The 15,612-nt window shown below is 41.6% G+C and overlaps 1 protein-coding gene across 9 annotated transcripts in view; it reads left to right on the forward strand.

Annotated features, from left to right (window-relative positions):
* Nucleotides 1-15,612, forward strand: part of STARD13 (StAR related lipid transfer domain containing 13) — a 303,153-nt gene that overhangs the window by 121,832 nt on the left and 165,709 nt on the right. For 7 of the 9 annotated variants that reach the window (XM_087756685.1, XM_087756689.1, XM_087756691.1 and 4 more), the window contains 2 exons: nt 11,195-11,228; nt 14,435-14,494. In XM_087756685.1, coding sequence (XP_087612811.1) covers nt 11,195-11,228; nt 14,435-14,494 — 94 coding nt within the window. The remainder of the gene's footprint in view (nt 1-11,194; nt 11,229-14,434; nt 14,495-15,612) is intronic. The other 2 variants (XM_087756692.1, XM_009473669.2) reach the window with 1 other exon arrangement.

Consider the following 15,612-nt stretch of genomic DNA (forward strand, 5'->3'; position numbering starts at 1 on the left):
ATTATGTTCTTTCTTAGAAAGGGAGAGCTGTGAAACCTCCCAAAGGGAAAGCTTGTCATTTGCGTGGGACAAGCAGCCATGGGAATGATTTTTCTTTAAGTCTAGTATAAAAGCAAACTGATAAACAAAGACAAAACCACACAGGCAATCAAAGAAAATTGATCAGAAATTGAAAAGGATTTACAGCAGGTTTCCAATACTGAAATGTCATATAAAGATTAAAATCTATAAAGTAATTACAAGATACAAACCAATCAGCATCTCTGCTTCTCCTAAGGGCATCAGCACTTGCCGGGACACTAGAAGAAGCAAAAATGCTACTCGACATTTCACCACACGTGTTCTCGGGAAGAATGCTTCTGCTATGCACAATTTCCATAATTTTCAATAACTCTTTTGCATAAAATACTTTATTCTTCACTTTCCTCTACTTTGTTTTTTACTGAAAACTGACCATTAAACAAACCTCTTTTGTTTTGTTTTTCCTCAAGAAGCATAAAATGTGGACCAAGATTTTAACCATTTGCTAATACTTCATTTTACTGGGAAAAGCACAGTTTTGGTTAAGGTTATATTACAAGATTTTAACCATTTGCTAATACTTCATTTTACTGGGAAAAGCACAGTTTTGGTTAAGGTTATATTACAATGATTAGTTTTCTTGACTGTGAAGGAGAATACTGGAAACCCACTTAGAGCCTAGCCATCATGAAACATTTCTGTGGACACTCGATAGTGAAAACAAACAAACTGCTGCTAATGGCAGTCTGAAGTTCATTCTCAGCTAAGTACTACTCTGGGCCAAGCTAAAATAACACCACAGCTCTAGCCAGAGCTCACGGGGCTTGGTTTTCATGTTCTACCATGAATTACTGCTAACTGCTGTTTGCTTTAGAAGTCACTCATTTCCTATAGCAGGATAGCACAGTCCCCAGCTTTCATGCCTCTCTTTGTTGTTGTGTGACCTCTTGTACCTTTTCCACTTCATTTTATCTTTAAAATAGATACAGCACTTCTTCCTACTCAAGAGGGTAAAAATGATAGCAATGTGTGACTCACTGTATTGTTCCAGGATTGTAAAAAACAGGGACTGCTCTTGCTTCTCACTTTTGTCCATCTCCATTTGGCAGTCATTGCGCTTCTTTTTGTCTTTCTTCCTCCCACCTCCGCCCCATCACGTTTCCACCTGACCTCCACACATATATTGTGACAACTACGTTATCTCCAGGTTTTATTCATGTCTTTGTTTATACAAAAGCATAACTGGTTATCTTAACGCAGGACTGAGCATTAACTGATATTTGCACAGTTCTGAGCATGTTGATGTTAGTCCTGCTGCAGAGTCGAGAGTTCAAAATGACTAAGAGCTCCTGGGACTTGCCAAAGGTAAAAGCATCATAAAGAGAACATTTTTTCTTTTCATCAGAACCAAATTTGCTGAGATGTGGCAAAACTGTATCCTGTAAGGAAGCTACCACACAGGGTGGGTATTGGGAATTAGGCAGGATGAACTGAACATTCAGGACACCATATAGACCAAACTTGTATGTGTGTTCCTCAAACTGTTCCCTTGGCTAAACATTCAAGATTGCCTATACCTGCTTTGCTCCTGACTATGCAAGAACACAATACCAAACTGTCAGGTTAGATTTGAATTAGATTTTAAAATATTGACTACTATAAAAGATTATTTAAAGGCAAAAAAGTGGGAAGTGTTATGGAAAGTTTGTGTAAGTGAAAGAGAGGGGAGTACACCACCATGTTTTGCTGAGTGGGACCAGACCAGTTTGGCTGCCCTGGTCACCTTGAAGGGACGAGGGGCATCTGTTTCTGCAGTGGGATGCCTGTAGTCTGTCTTGCAGGTATAACCAGCTGGCCACGAAGTGCAAAATAGTGACAGCAGATAAGCTGTTGTCACAGCTTGCTTTGGTTAGAATGTAATTTAGAATCCCTGAAAATTTAAGAAAATGACTGTGGATATGCTACAGCAAAGTAACATTCTGGAGTTTAAAGTATCTACATTTCTGAAAAATATTTGATTTTTAACTAATCAGAGCTCTTTTCTAAATTAATTCTAATGGCCTCCAAAATCACAGGTATCATAAAAGCTTTGAAGGTGAAGAAGGTATCTGACCTTATGATACCTTGGGGTCCTTTTTTCATGATTTGAAATAGAGATATTGGGAGAAGTAGTTTTTCTGTTCTTTGAAATATTTTGTCAGTTTGTAAATTTCCTTATCTGGTTCAAGATCACAGGCCAAGAACAGATAAAAATGGTTTTGTGGGTTTCTTATCTAATGTAGCATAGTTAGTTAAATTTTAAAGTAAACATATTTTAAACACAGAAAGGCATTTTTTCTTTGAAAGCTATCAAAATGAAACATTTCAACAATGTCAATAATTTGCTTTTTTAATTTGATAATTTGCTTTCTCTGTTGAAAAGTTGTGTCAATTGAATTTTTAAATGGAAAAAAGGTGTGGAAAAATTCCTCAGTAATTGCAATCTCCAACTTGCCACTTCTGCTGATTCTGGTATCATTGCTCTCATCCTTCTGTGGGATTTGTGGATCAGCTGCAAGCCACAGCAACATTTATTTTCCCTAATGTGAATGGTGGTATCTGAGCATATGTTGTATAGCATAGTCAGCGACAAAGAGGCTCTTCTCCACACAGTGGCTTTTCACTATTCATTAAATAATAGGAAAAGTTTCATGTTCAAATTTCAACTAGTTGTTCTGGGGCCAAATTTAGGAGACCAGGTAGGTAGCTCTTCAGGGCCGTTGCTTCAAACTGCCTGTAACATTTGCAATGTCAATCGTCTGTCATAGCCGGGTAAGGCATCCATGAAGGATGGAGGTTAAAATCCACCTGCGAAGACCACTGCAGAATAGCAATAGTGTCATGTTATCCCACAGAGGAAATCACAGGAGAAGCAAAGGTAATATAGAATGGTGATAGCAAAAAAACGGTGTTACAGAATATTGAACAAAGCACTTGCATCAGAGCAACCTGTCAGACAGAGGAAATGGGAGCTGTAACAGAGATTTCGTGATGAATGCAACAAATTAAACAGCAGAAACTTTTTTGAGATCAAGTTAACGTTCTGCTGCTTTTGTTTCCCATTTGTCGAGAGGAGTGCCGGAGCTGGTGGAAGATGAATAGACCTGGCCAGCTGAGCCACAGGGATGAGTGGCATCTTCCAATCTGATGGCAAAATGAGCAGCTGGACTAATTTAATATCATAACAAATACCGTAGAGGCACACCCTAACACTCACTGCAGGTGGCTGCACCTCATGTATTGGAACCAAATCCTCCTCAATAAAAATTTACGTATAACCACCAGTGCCGTAATTGCTTGACATTTTGAAATCATATTAGCAGCTGCTGGAAGTACAAATCTCCCTGGTCTGTTAATATAATACATTTTAAAAGTAAAATATGATAAGTTACAGTTACTAAAATGCATGTTCCTTTACCGTGAGTCTTTCATCTTGTTTTCCTCTGATTTCACTTTGAATATTGTTGAAATGGTTTTCATTGTTACAGACTTTCTTATCGCCCTGCTCCACTTACCCTAAACCTTTTTCTTTAATAAGTCATTCAAAAGTTTTCACTGTAAAATAGTTTTCAGCCAGTTTTCTATTTGATCAAAGCTTTCAAAACTACAACATGAAATGTCACATTACTTTCTGGACTTTTATCAATAGTACATGGACAGAATAGATACAGATTTGTAGCAAACAGAAGAAAACAATTGAATAAATCTTTCTTTCTGTGTCAGTGCTTTTCAAAGCAGCACTGATCTTTGTGTAAAATTTGAAAGAAATACTTAGAGGAAAGTAAAATGCATTTTAAAAACAAGTCTTATTTTGCCAACTAAAACACTAAACTAGGGAAAATAATTTTCAAATGTTCATTACATTTTCTTTAAAGCTGTGCACAATGGTTAAATATGCTTTTATATCTGTAGGCAATATTTACAGTATTTCATCTTTTTAGAATACAACTCAGCATATGAAGTCTAGGGCTTTCAAAAGACATTTCTGTGTCCTCTGAATTCTTCTGGATGCTTGAATCCCTTGGGGTCATTTTAGAAATATCATCATAAAATATTAGAGTTCGATTTTCTTTGCACAGGATTAAAAGGTTCTGTATGCTAGATCCTCAGAGAAACCATGAAAAAGGCAACTTGTATGATTTTGCTCATTTAAAGCAAACAAAGAAATTAGAATCCCTGAATTAGTCTTTCTCCATGTCAGCTACAGAGAAACTCAGTTTATTTTAGTTACATTTCTTTCTTGACAACCCCTTGAAACTTTACATAGCGCTCAGGAAAACAAGATGAAGTGTCAGAGGTTTAAAATGTCTGTGGAAACACTGTGTCTGCAGTGCTTCTACAGAACTGGACTCGTTTATGACCGGTTCGGTTCATTTTCGATAATACGCTGGAGTGCAGGTTAGATAGCAGCAAACATCTCAATGAGCTACGCTAGAAAAGGGAAGAAGCCTTAGAAATCCTTCCAAGTTGCATCGAGTTTTATAAATGTTAATTTATAAAACCGGCCAAATCTCTGCTTTGCTGAGGTACACGTACCTGTTAATTTCAAGCAAGCTGATGCATATTTCAACTATACATGTCTTTTTTGCAGTAACTGGAACAATATTAATTATTTTTTACATATTTGTACAGCTTCAAAAATATGGAACATTATTATATTTGAGGATACCTGAAGTAGCCATCTGTCACTATGACAGCTGTGCTATAAGCTAACATAGGGAAAATATTTTTAATGTTAAATTGTTTAGGATAGGTATGTACAAGAAAGAGTGCTGAGGGACCCCGCAGAGCAGAATGAGCACGCTTGTCCTCCGTAGCACTTGGCCCTGGCTCTCCACTGTGCTCTTTGTGGTCTCCTGTTGTCCTGTGACTCAACTATTATTTTTTGTATGGGATCTTTTGTACCCACGGTGAAGTGAAAGCTGTGCTGCAAGCCACGAGGTGAGGGGTTTAGGGAATGGACACGTGCTGCATACTGTGGAGTACGGCATGAGGAGGTGTCTAAGAGTACAAAGGCTGCAGAGGTGGTGCTGGAGGGCTCTGCAGGGTGGCAAGAGGCAGATCTAGAGCAGAGTCTACCTCCATTCTGCCATCTGGGAGCGGTCCCCAATCTCTTGAACTATGCTATGGTTTAATTTGTAGGTAGTTAATTGGAGCAGTTCAAAACAGAGCTAGGGCTGACCCAGCAGTTACACAGTGTGGGTGATCAAGGGCTCATAAATGCACCCTGGGCTTTGGGTCCAGCAAGGGCACTCTGTCCAGTCCAGTAACAAATACCCCTGCTGAAGCTAAGGTTCATGTGAGCAGCAAGATTGCCTGGATCAGTGCTGTGCATATTCTTAATGTCTTACACTGTTTTAAAATACCATGATGAAAACAGCATAAAAACATTGATTTCTTAATAATGTTTTCTTATTCCAAATATTACAGAGTCTAGAGAAGGGGACCTGGACCCAGGTTTCCCCACTTCATAGAACAGAACAGAATCATAGAATGGTTTGGGTTGGAAAGGACCATCTGGTTCCAACCCCCCTGCCATGGGCAGGGACACCCTCCACTAGACCAGGTTGCTCAAAGCCTCATCCAGCCTGGCCTTGAACACTGCCAATGACGGGGAATCCACAACTTCTCTGGGCAACCTGTTCCAGTGTCTCACAACCCTCACAGTAAAGAATTTCTTCCTAATATCTAATCTAAATCTACCCTCTGTTAGTTTAAAACCATTACCCCTCGTCCTATCACCACACTCCCTGATAAATAGTCACTTGCCATCTTTCCTGTAGGCCCCCTTTAAGTACTGGAAGGCAGCTATAAGGTCTCCCCGGAGCCTTCTCTCCTCTGAGCTAAACAACCCCAACTCTCTCAGCCTGTTCTCATAGGGGAGGTGCTCCAGCCCCCTGATCATCTTTGTGGCCCTCCTCTGGACACGCTCGAGCAGGTCCATGTCTTTCTTATGCTGGGGGCTCCAGAGCTGGACGCAGTACTCCAAGTGAGGTCTCACCAGAGTGGAGTAGAGGGGCAGAATCACCTCCCTTGACCTGCTGGCCACACTTCTGAATGAGCAAGTGGACTTTCTTGACTGCAAAGTAGGGAGCTGCTTACCCTTCTTTCTTTCTTTGACCCTATCAGTCATGAACAGTTTGCATTGCAATAGCTCAGCTTCAATAGAAGAAATTGAGAATTTCCCCTGCCCCCTACTTTCTAACCTGGCGAGAAGGCCAACATGTGATGCAGCAGGTATGAGGCTGAATCCCATCCAACCAAGATCTGTCTTCCATGCCTCAAGTGACTTCTCTAATAACAGTCAGGCTGTATATTAAACATGGTTTCCAAGAACACCTCCACAGTGACTGTATTTTAAAGGAAAATTATGAGCCCAGTTGTCAACCTTTGAAGATACAACATAAGCACCTAAATCCAGCAGAGGTTTCAAGCCTGTACCAAAGATCGGTGCCAAGTCTCTGAGAGAAATCAGATTTCAAACACAGCGGTCTCAGCAGTGTTTTCTATGGGATAACTTCTATATTGCCATTATTCTCAGCTGACTAACACTCTCTAGGGAACTTGCAAGTTTAATCCAGACTGAAGATCTCATTGCTGGGGCTGGGTAACTTCAAGTTAAGGCTGACATTGCTGAGTGTCATAATATTACTTCCCCTTTTGGGCTGTAGAATTTTATTTTGAAGTAGTAACTAGGATTTTCTTTCCTTCTGTCATCATCTTTCTGAAAGGATCTAATAAACCTGCTAATCAGATGATTGAGTTTTGCATGTGGATTCCTGGTTTGCTCCTTTAGAACTGTCTGTATGTCTCTTTAATTAAAGCCTAGCAGATTATTAAATCGCTGGAATGAAGAACCAACAGGATTTTTAGTCTTTATACTTTGCAGGACCTTTTCCAGCTCAGAGTGCTTTCCTTCTGTATCAGTTAACCAGTAAGAAGTCATACAGATTTATCCTTTTCTCCGCTGAAGGAAGTGGTGTGTTTCAGAGTGGTGCTGCTTGGTTGCTCACCGCAGAACGTACGCTTGCGGAATCCAAAGCCTTTTTTATTAACAGCAGATGTCAAGTAGTCCTGTCAAAATGCCAGGGTTTATTTGATAGCAGTGATATTTTTTATACCATATCTATGTTGAATAAATTCTCTGGCTTTTTATTAAACAGAATTAAAAGAATTATTTGTGTGCTGGACAGATACACTAATTACCTTTTTTTTTGGGAGGATGTCATTTCCTGAGAGTGAATGATTACAGTTTGACAGGTACTCTGAAATATCAGTGACAGATTTGGGCATATTTGAAATTAGAGCATAAAATAGCTAATAGCTAATAACTAATAGGAGCTGATGGGGAAGAGGGAAGCAAAAGACTTGGATACAAAATGGTCTTCTTTTTTCTTTTAAATGATATATGATATTATGGGATTGGCTGGCATTGCAGAATCCCTGTGCTGTTGCAAATTAAAATGGTTTTGAAGTTGCTCAAGTCAACCATTTCGTATTCATCTTCTGTCTCAGAAAAAACCTTTTATGTGACAATAAGCTTACTGGGACATTATTAAATCATTTAATCCAGTTGTTTGATGAGTTCCTTGCCCTGATCACTTATAACCATGGAAGATTATGTATACATCAGAGAAACAATTTTTTGATGAGTGTGTTTATTTTGCTTGTTGAGTTTATAATGCTGGTGTTTGGCATCTACCTTCACTTCCACTTAATCCAAGGAGTTCATTTGAGTAATTTGTTTCCACACAGAATGCCTTGCAGGAAAATCTTTCAGGTTCTTTATAAATGCACTATATTCACTTTCCTCCTGCCGATAGATCCACAGTCTTTCTTCCCTCCTTTGCTCTGTGCCCCAAATACACTTTTTCACATGCATGGCTCTGTTAAGTGAAAGGTGGCTTTAATGGGATCACTCACACACTTAAAGGTGTCCCTGATTTTAGATATCTGTTGAACAGAGATGTTATTTTCATCTTGCTCTCCGGGGTTCAGATTCAGGTAATGATTTCTAACAAATTCTCTGGGCATCTTGTTCATCTATACAGGACCCATAAATTTAGTGCTATGGACTCGGAGGCTGTGTTGATAGGGCAATATAAATGTGGGCCAGGGACCAGTCCCTCGCCCAAGGCCAAGTGGCACCGGGTGTCCCCTCATCCCCGCTGTTGAGGGCATGCTTTCCAATAGCTGGCTTGCTCTGAGCAGAGCTCTGCAGAGCAGTTCCTAACAAAGCCAGAGCTGCCGAGTCAGGTGGACAAAGCTGGGTACGGTGCTTCAGCCTCATCCATGGCCATCTTTTATTTAGCAGTGTAAATGAGCCCTCTGAGCTTCACTTCACTGCGAGTCATCCCTTAAACTAGCTGCACTGCTGCTGAGGGTAGATTTGCCTGATTCACAAGGCTGGGTCATCCTGCTCTGATCATAAAGCAAAGGGTGGTGCCGCACAGGCAGGCTTCTCGGGGACCTTTGCTTGCGTAGGTGAATGTGGGATGGCCCCGCTGAGACACGGGGCTGCTGAGGGGGGAGAAACAGACCCAGTAGCTAATAAATTTCTGGTTTCTGTGCACTAGTTTACATGCTTCAGCAAATAAAACATGGTTATATCAGCAGAGTGTATTTGTCTTTGGCTTCTGTTTGACACTTCCACTTGCAAAAATTGCTACAGCTGGAGTTGTAAGCAAATGATTTCTTTATTATTCATAGCAGCAGGTGCTGCAACAGCCTTTTGGCTAGAGTTGTACTCTCTTGGTCCAGAGTTTCTATATATTTGATTAGATGGTGCCATGCTGCTCAGATGGGATGCTAGTCCTCCAATAAATGTATTTTGTTATACAATCAGTTATATAGTGCATTATCATTATTATTTCCATAAATCAATTTTAGCTGGCAGCTTTCTGTTGCCACTTGGGATTGTTCCAGCAACAATTTGCATCCTTCTTGTATGGCATCCTAAAAAGATTTTGGAAGTTAACGTAGCCTGGGTTTGATTTTATAATAGCTGGTGCCCTTCTGGCTGCGCTAGAACACAGAAACCAGCTATCCAAGCAGGACTGACATATTTATTTTGATTCACATATCGTTTATGTATTCTTCAAGAAGTGCCTGTCCCAAGATTCAGTATGGCAATTTAGGCACCCACCTCCAGTGTGCTTATGCCAGCACTGCGATGCTAAAAATCAGGTGCCTGTCCCCAGCAGGGTGATTGAGGACAACGTGGTTCACTGCACAGTGGAGGGGCAGAATGATGTTCCACATGCAGAAAGGCAGCCCCAAAACCCGGCACACTGATGTGGGACCTGCCTGTCCCTTGCCAACCGACAGAGCGTGTGTCTGAATTTCCCACTCCTCTATGGAAATGAGATGCTTATGACTCACTGACTCCTTAAGTGATGCTGCTAGAGATTTTTTGGCTTGTAGTGCTGTAGTTCTGCTCCTTACTCTTTGCAGAACGGCCCAATGTATAAAGACTTGGGAAAGAAGTTTAATTTCCTTTTCAGCCAGATGGGAATCAGAAGCACATTCTCCCTTTCTAGGCTGTAGAAGGCCTAGGGGGAGGCGAATCCTCCAGCTTCTCTAAGAGCAAGAGTGGAAGAGGTCTGGCACAAGGGTCTGTGCAGGTACCACAGAGCCTGGCACTGGTGGGCCCTCACTGGGGAAGGGGGCTCAGCTCCAGTCTCTGTGGGCATTTCACCATCGCTAAAAATCAAAAGGGAGCCTGGATGAAATCTGTACAAATCAATTCAGTCCAGGCAAGCACGCAGCAGTGTGCAGGAGCCAGAGCTGGCCTCGACTTGGAGCTAAAGCCAAGCTACAAATTGCCATTAACAAAACCTTATTTGGACTCAGCCACTCGCTATTTTCCCATCTAGAAGTGACCACCTCGCTTGGTGCCTGCTGGCTAAAGACAGGCTAACTTCAGCTGCTGCTCAGGCAGACCTTCAAATGGAGCAAGAGGCTTTTTTACAGTGAAATTGCCTTGCAGAAGGGAAAACAACTGTAGTCTAGCTGTGCTTTTCCTATTATTAGGAGAAATGCTTAACCAATTCAGTTCTGTGCTTAGAGGAGGAATTTTCCAATATCACAGTAAAATTCTTCACTAAATAAAAGGTAAATAAAAACCATGTTTTTATAGACAGATTCCTATCAAGGCTGCAGAGGCAATATTGACTGAAGAGATAATGGAGCGCTTGGTGCATCTGATGGAAAGGTGCAGATGGTTGTCCATATGGGGACAAGCAGATAACAAGAACAGGGAATGTGTCACTGCAAGGTACAGGAGTGGCTGCCTTTTCAGCTGGCTGTAGACTGGGCACTTCACACCTGTGAGTTCACTGGTATCTGGAAGTATCAGTTCAGCCTTCTGTTTAATTAAAAAAAATAAAAATTAGGTGCAGTTTCACCCATTATGCTAGTTTCATTTACAGGCTGCATTGCTGGGACAGTTGATGGATCTATCATATGAAAGGAGAATGGGTGATATGCATTCAATCACTGGTATCAACCTCCTGGTTTGGGAACTGAAAGCTGTTAAAGAGAAAAGTAATGGACCAAGAGTTGCATCCAAATATGACGTTAATGGTACCACTTTCAGTTAGCATGGCAGCCCCGAAGCAGGGAGATGAAAAACATGAAGAACAGAACACAGCAAGTCACTTTGGCCATATCCCTCAGACAGAGGGACCCTCTCCTGGTCACAGATGAATAAGCACCATCACTCTGCCGCTCCAAGCTGCTACAGCCACAGTGTCCTCTGTTTCCCACCTGTCCGTACAGCTGCCCACACGTGCTTCACCGGCAGCCTGTATGCTGCCTCCCCAAGTGTCAACGGCATCGTGAGACACTTTCAGGCATGTTCCAGTGTGCTGGACCTCATATATCCTTGCAGCACGTACCCTGCTTGTGCAGCGACTGCTCAACCAGGTGAACCTGGTTTGAGAATGGGCAGCAGGTTGTCCTTAGCAAGCAACACTAGACATTCCCCATGATTTTTATTGATGAACTCTGGATTTTATGCCCTGTGGTGGTGATGATGTTTAAGAATGACATGTATTGTCATCCTGAAATGTGGAACTTATTTGAAGGAAAAAAATGTATAAGCATTAAACAAAAATTAATTTATTTCTTACAGGTGCTGTTTCAGAAGCTGTGTAAGGAAAAAGCAGGTAAGACACTGCATTACTTCTTGAAAGGTTCTTGGTGGCTTGTGTAGACATGCATGCGTTGATGGAGGACCCATGGCAATCTCTGCTATTCTGAGTTTTAGTTATTTCATGCAGTTGCTACGGTCACTCCCATGCTGTTGTTCATGGTGTAGCAGTGTAGGATTTACGTGGTTCTTAGGAAAGCTGCTAATTCAGCAACTTGCAACTTACACCTTGCAAAGTGACTTCTGAAATAAGAGGGATAAATCCAACTATTTGTTATTGGTGTCAGAGTGGGACTAAAGAGCTTGCCATGGCCCTGGCGGGCGTAGAGTGAGTCAAGGTGAGGGGTACCTGAGTGCATTTTCTGGCTCAGCGCTCGCACAGCAGCTGAATCTGGTGAGGCTTGTTACACAGGCACATTTTCCAAACTATGTAACACCCCCACGGGCCTTGTCCCCAGTGGCAGAGTCACGGTGCCCGCATCACTCCTTAACATGAGCTCACTAGCCACTTAATGCGGTTGTCAATACTAACAGCATTGGTGAGTTTGACTATTCTGGGTAAATCATTTAGTTACAGCTGAGGCACCGAGATCAGAGCAGTAAGCGGAGTTAAAGGAATGGATACCCTGAACCCCACGTACGTTAGCATCCCAGGAGCTGAGGAAAGATTTGGATAGACAGATATACACACAGAGATCCTGATTCAGCAAGATACTTAACATGCAATTAAACCCGCATTTGACAAAACCAATTCATTGCAACGGGGAGTAAGCAATGCTTGGATGATTTGCTTAATTGAGGGTAAATGTCCTTATTAAATTGTAATGAAGCACAATTAAGAAATACAGAGAAAACAAACTGCTTCCCAGAATGGGGGTTACTGGAATTTAATAACAGCCCCACAGTTTTGCAAAAAGAATGTCCCCAAAGTCTAAGTGAATCCTCATTCCCACAAAAGCCTTTGCCAGCTAGAAATAGTACGGTCATAAAACAACTGACCTCCGGAGTCACCTATTTCTGACTGCTTTTTCTGTTTCGGTAGTCAATATGTGCGACAATTAAAACGAAAGCAATTGGACATCGTTGTTGTAATTATCCCTCTGTCCCTAGATGACTTAGCACCTTTTCTTGGCCTGAAGGACTAGTTTAAGCCAGTTTGCTAACTCAGTGATTTCTTCCTGCTCAGAGCAGCATCTGCCTCTGCTCTAAATTGCATCCTCAGTCCTTTCCAAGGGCCACCTTAACTCTGTTAGAAACAGATGAATGAAGCCTTTTGCAGCCAATGTCACTGATTCAGTGGCTCTGCTGGCAAACGTGCTGACTTAGCAAAATGCCAGCAACCCTGGTCTAGAAAACTCAGGTCTCTGTTGGCAATTTTGCCCTCATGTGCTTAACATCAGGTCAACAAAACATAAAGGCTGTTGAGCATAGTGTAAATATAAGTATGTTCATTCAAGGTCTGTGCACATTAACTTTTTCTGCTTTATGAGTTGTATGTGTATTTATTTCGTGATGGTATTTGCCAATGAAACATATGCCTGTGCCTTTCCAAAGCTAAACAAATCCCATCAGTTTTGAGATTGATTTAGCAATAGTTTTTATTGTTTTCATTGCTTGGATCAAAACCTCTCTGTGACACTGAATGCTTGCTTTATAAAGAAAAGGAAAAGACACCAATGGCACATAAACTTCAAATAAAACTGATTATTTTAGCAGTGCTCCCATTTTTTACTATGATTAATTTTTAAATTGTTTTACTTTTATGATAACATTAATTTTGTCACCAGAAGAGATAAAGTTTGGCACCCATCTTCACAGTAAAACACAATGGTTGAAAATTTGATAACTGCAGACATGAAAGAAGAATGACAGGTCATTTTCTGACACAGTTTGGTCACTGAGGTGGAACTTTAATCATGGAAATCTAGCATATGATAGAGCTGGTAATAAATTTATCATTAAAATGCTTCTGGCAGAAAATGCCCATTTCTTCAAACTGAACCATTTTACAGGAAAAGGTTAGCATCCATTAATTTCTGTTTCAAATAATTTCTGTAAAACAGGTGCCCATGTCTTGACATCTGATGATCTAACAGTTTTCAAAGTCAGAAGTTTTGATTTCTATTTGGCTTTGAAACTTCTGGCTTTGAAATTTGTTAAGTTAAAGAATTTAAAAAAAAAAGGGGGAAAACATGATTTAAATTAAAAAAATGGCCAAATCTGTGTCTTGAACTGAGGGACAGGATTCCTTCCAGATTTGTAGTTTGTAAATGTTTCTGATATTTTCTCTCCTTTCTGGATAAGAAATTTTTTTCTGTTTTGGAATTTCTCGCATGAGAAGAACACCCCTCCTGCCCATATCAGCCATGAACAGAACACAGCACTCTTCTGCTCAAGTTCATTTTCTCCACCACGTTCCTCTTATATTATCACTTCTTATTCTTTCTCATTCCCTTTTGTCATTTCTTCTTCTGACCTCTTTCTTGGGAAAACCACTCTCAAGCTAGAGCTCTCAAGGCCCAAAAGAGTCATTTCCCAGAGTACCAGTGGGTCATAGCGGGGCAGCACCCTGCCCTCCCCACCACACAGCATCAACCGTTTTGGATGCAGACAGCCCCTCTAACCCCATCCCAGCAGGAGCTGGGGATGCACAGGGCAGCTCAGAGCTGCTGCAGCCAGGGTGGGGGGCTTCTGCAGCACTTTCTCCAGGGCTGGGCTCTCCTTAGCTTCCTTGGCTTCTAGTCGTTCTCCACGTAAACCATATTTGTGTGTGAGAGGGAAAAAAGCCCTGCCCTTTGGACTGTTGTTGTCTCTCTTGCTTGCATTTTCTTTTACATTTTTTTTTTTTTTACAAATAAATGCAATATTTTGGGGCTTCCATTCCCTGGATTTGCAGTGGATGCCGTGCAATATGTTAAGCAGGATACCTGAAATGCGTCCTAAGAAAAGCTGCAGCTGCACAGACCACTCAGCCACGCCGGGGAACCTCCTTTGAAGTACCAGTATTGCTGGCAGTGTTGCTGCATGCTAACCAGGCCTAGTACTCTTATTTCCAGATGGTACTGGTACTTTTAACACTGGTACTTTTAACAGTGCATGCACTGGAAATAATAATGATGTTCTAACCATTAAAAAAATTGTGCATTAGGAAAAAATATTAAATAATGGTAAGACATGACTCTAGAGGCATGAATTTATTCTGCTTTCTGTTTTCTTTAATAGCGGCAGGGTGCAGCATGAGCCAGTGGCTCCCTGAGGACCAGGGACAGACACAGGAACAAGGTCAGACACAGCTCCAGGATGGCCAGGCAGGGCCCTGGGGACAGGGATGGGCCACGGATGGGATGAGATGTCCATCTGCAGGTCGGGTCCCATGGCTGGGCAGGGCTGCGGCAGAGCTGGAGAACAGACAGCCCTGTTGCAGCGTCGTGGGGCTGGGATGGACAGCCCTGGGTTGGGCTGAAACAGGGTTTCCACAAAGACTTGGAAATTTATATGTTTATATAATTGCACACTACTAAGTAAATGCAGTGTTCTTAGGAGTTAGACCTAGGTTGCAAACGTGGTGTCACCTGCATCCTTTAAGATGTAGTTAGCAAAGTGCAAGGGACAGTTGCAAGAGAGAACAAACACTTTGGAGTAGAAATGCTGGTTTTCATGTAGACAGGCTTACCCTTGGTCTGTAGGTTAGCAAGTTGTCTGTTGGCTTTCTGCAGAAGCAGTAGACAGGAAGGCCACTCTGTTCAAGTCAATGCTTTTCTTCTCATATTGCCAGGTACCTAACACTAAACCAAATCTGCACCACCTATCTCTCTTCTGGACTTGTAACCCAGGAGGTCCTAATTGTCTGCTGTGGTACCACAGAGAACACCTTGGTTAGCTGCTCCTCTTGCCATCAGATTGGTTTTTAGATAGCCTGTGGCAGTCACTATCAAAACCTGGCTGACTGATGCTATGCATCTTTACTGTCTCCTAGTATATCTCTTAGTAAAAATCATTCTATTCAGCTCAAGTGTTCTAGCTGCCTAATGTATTTTAAAGTTATCACCACATAGCTCAAGATGACTAACACAGAGCACACTTCACTGGTAGGGAAAATGAGCTTTTACTTTGCTGACAAAAATTTAAAGTCAGATTAAAAGCTGACACATCCTCGATTTTAGTGGTATGTATGAAACACTAAATATAGCAGCGTGCTTGTGTATTTGCTGATGCATGGTAATGTAGTCTGTAGCAGAACAGCAACGGGCTGGCAAGGAAGATGGTGCACTGCAGTAATACGATAAAATCCTCGTGTGACCTTGGCCACTTCAGAAGCACTCCATGGATAATTGTGTATCCTTGACTGATATATTACAAAATTCAAATAGAGGCAGTTGTGGTCCCAGGGCTTTAATGAA

Source organism: Nipponia nippon, unplaced genomic scaffold, assembly GCF_047370975.1.
Source record: "Nipponia nippon isolate SJK-2023a ecotype South Korea unplaced genomic scaffold, ASM4737097v1 scaffold_2, whole genome shotgun sequence".
Taxonomy (NCBI): domain Eukaryota; kingdom Metazoa; phylum Chordata; class Aves; order Pelecaniformes; family Threskiornithidae; genus Nipponia; species Nipponia nippon.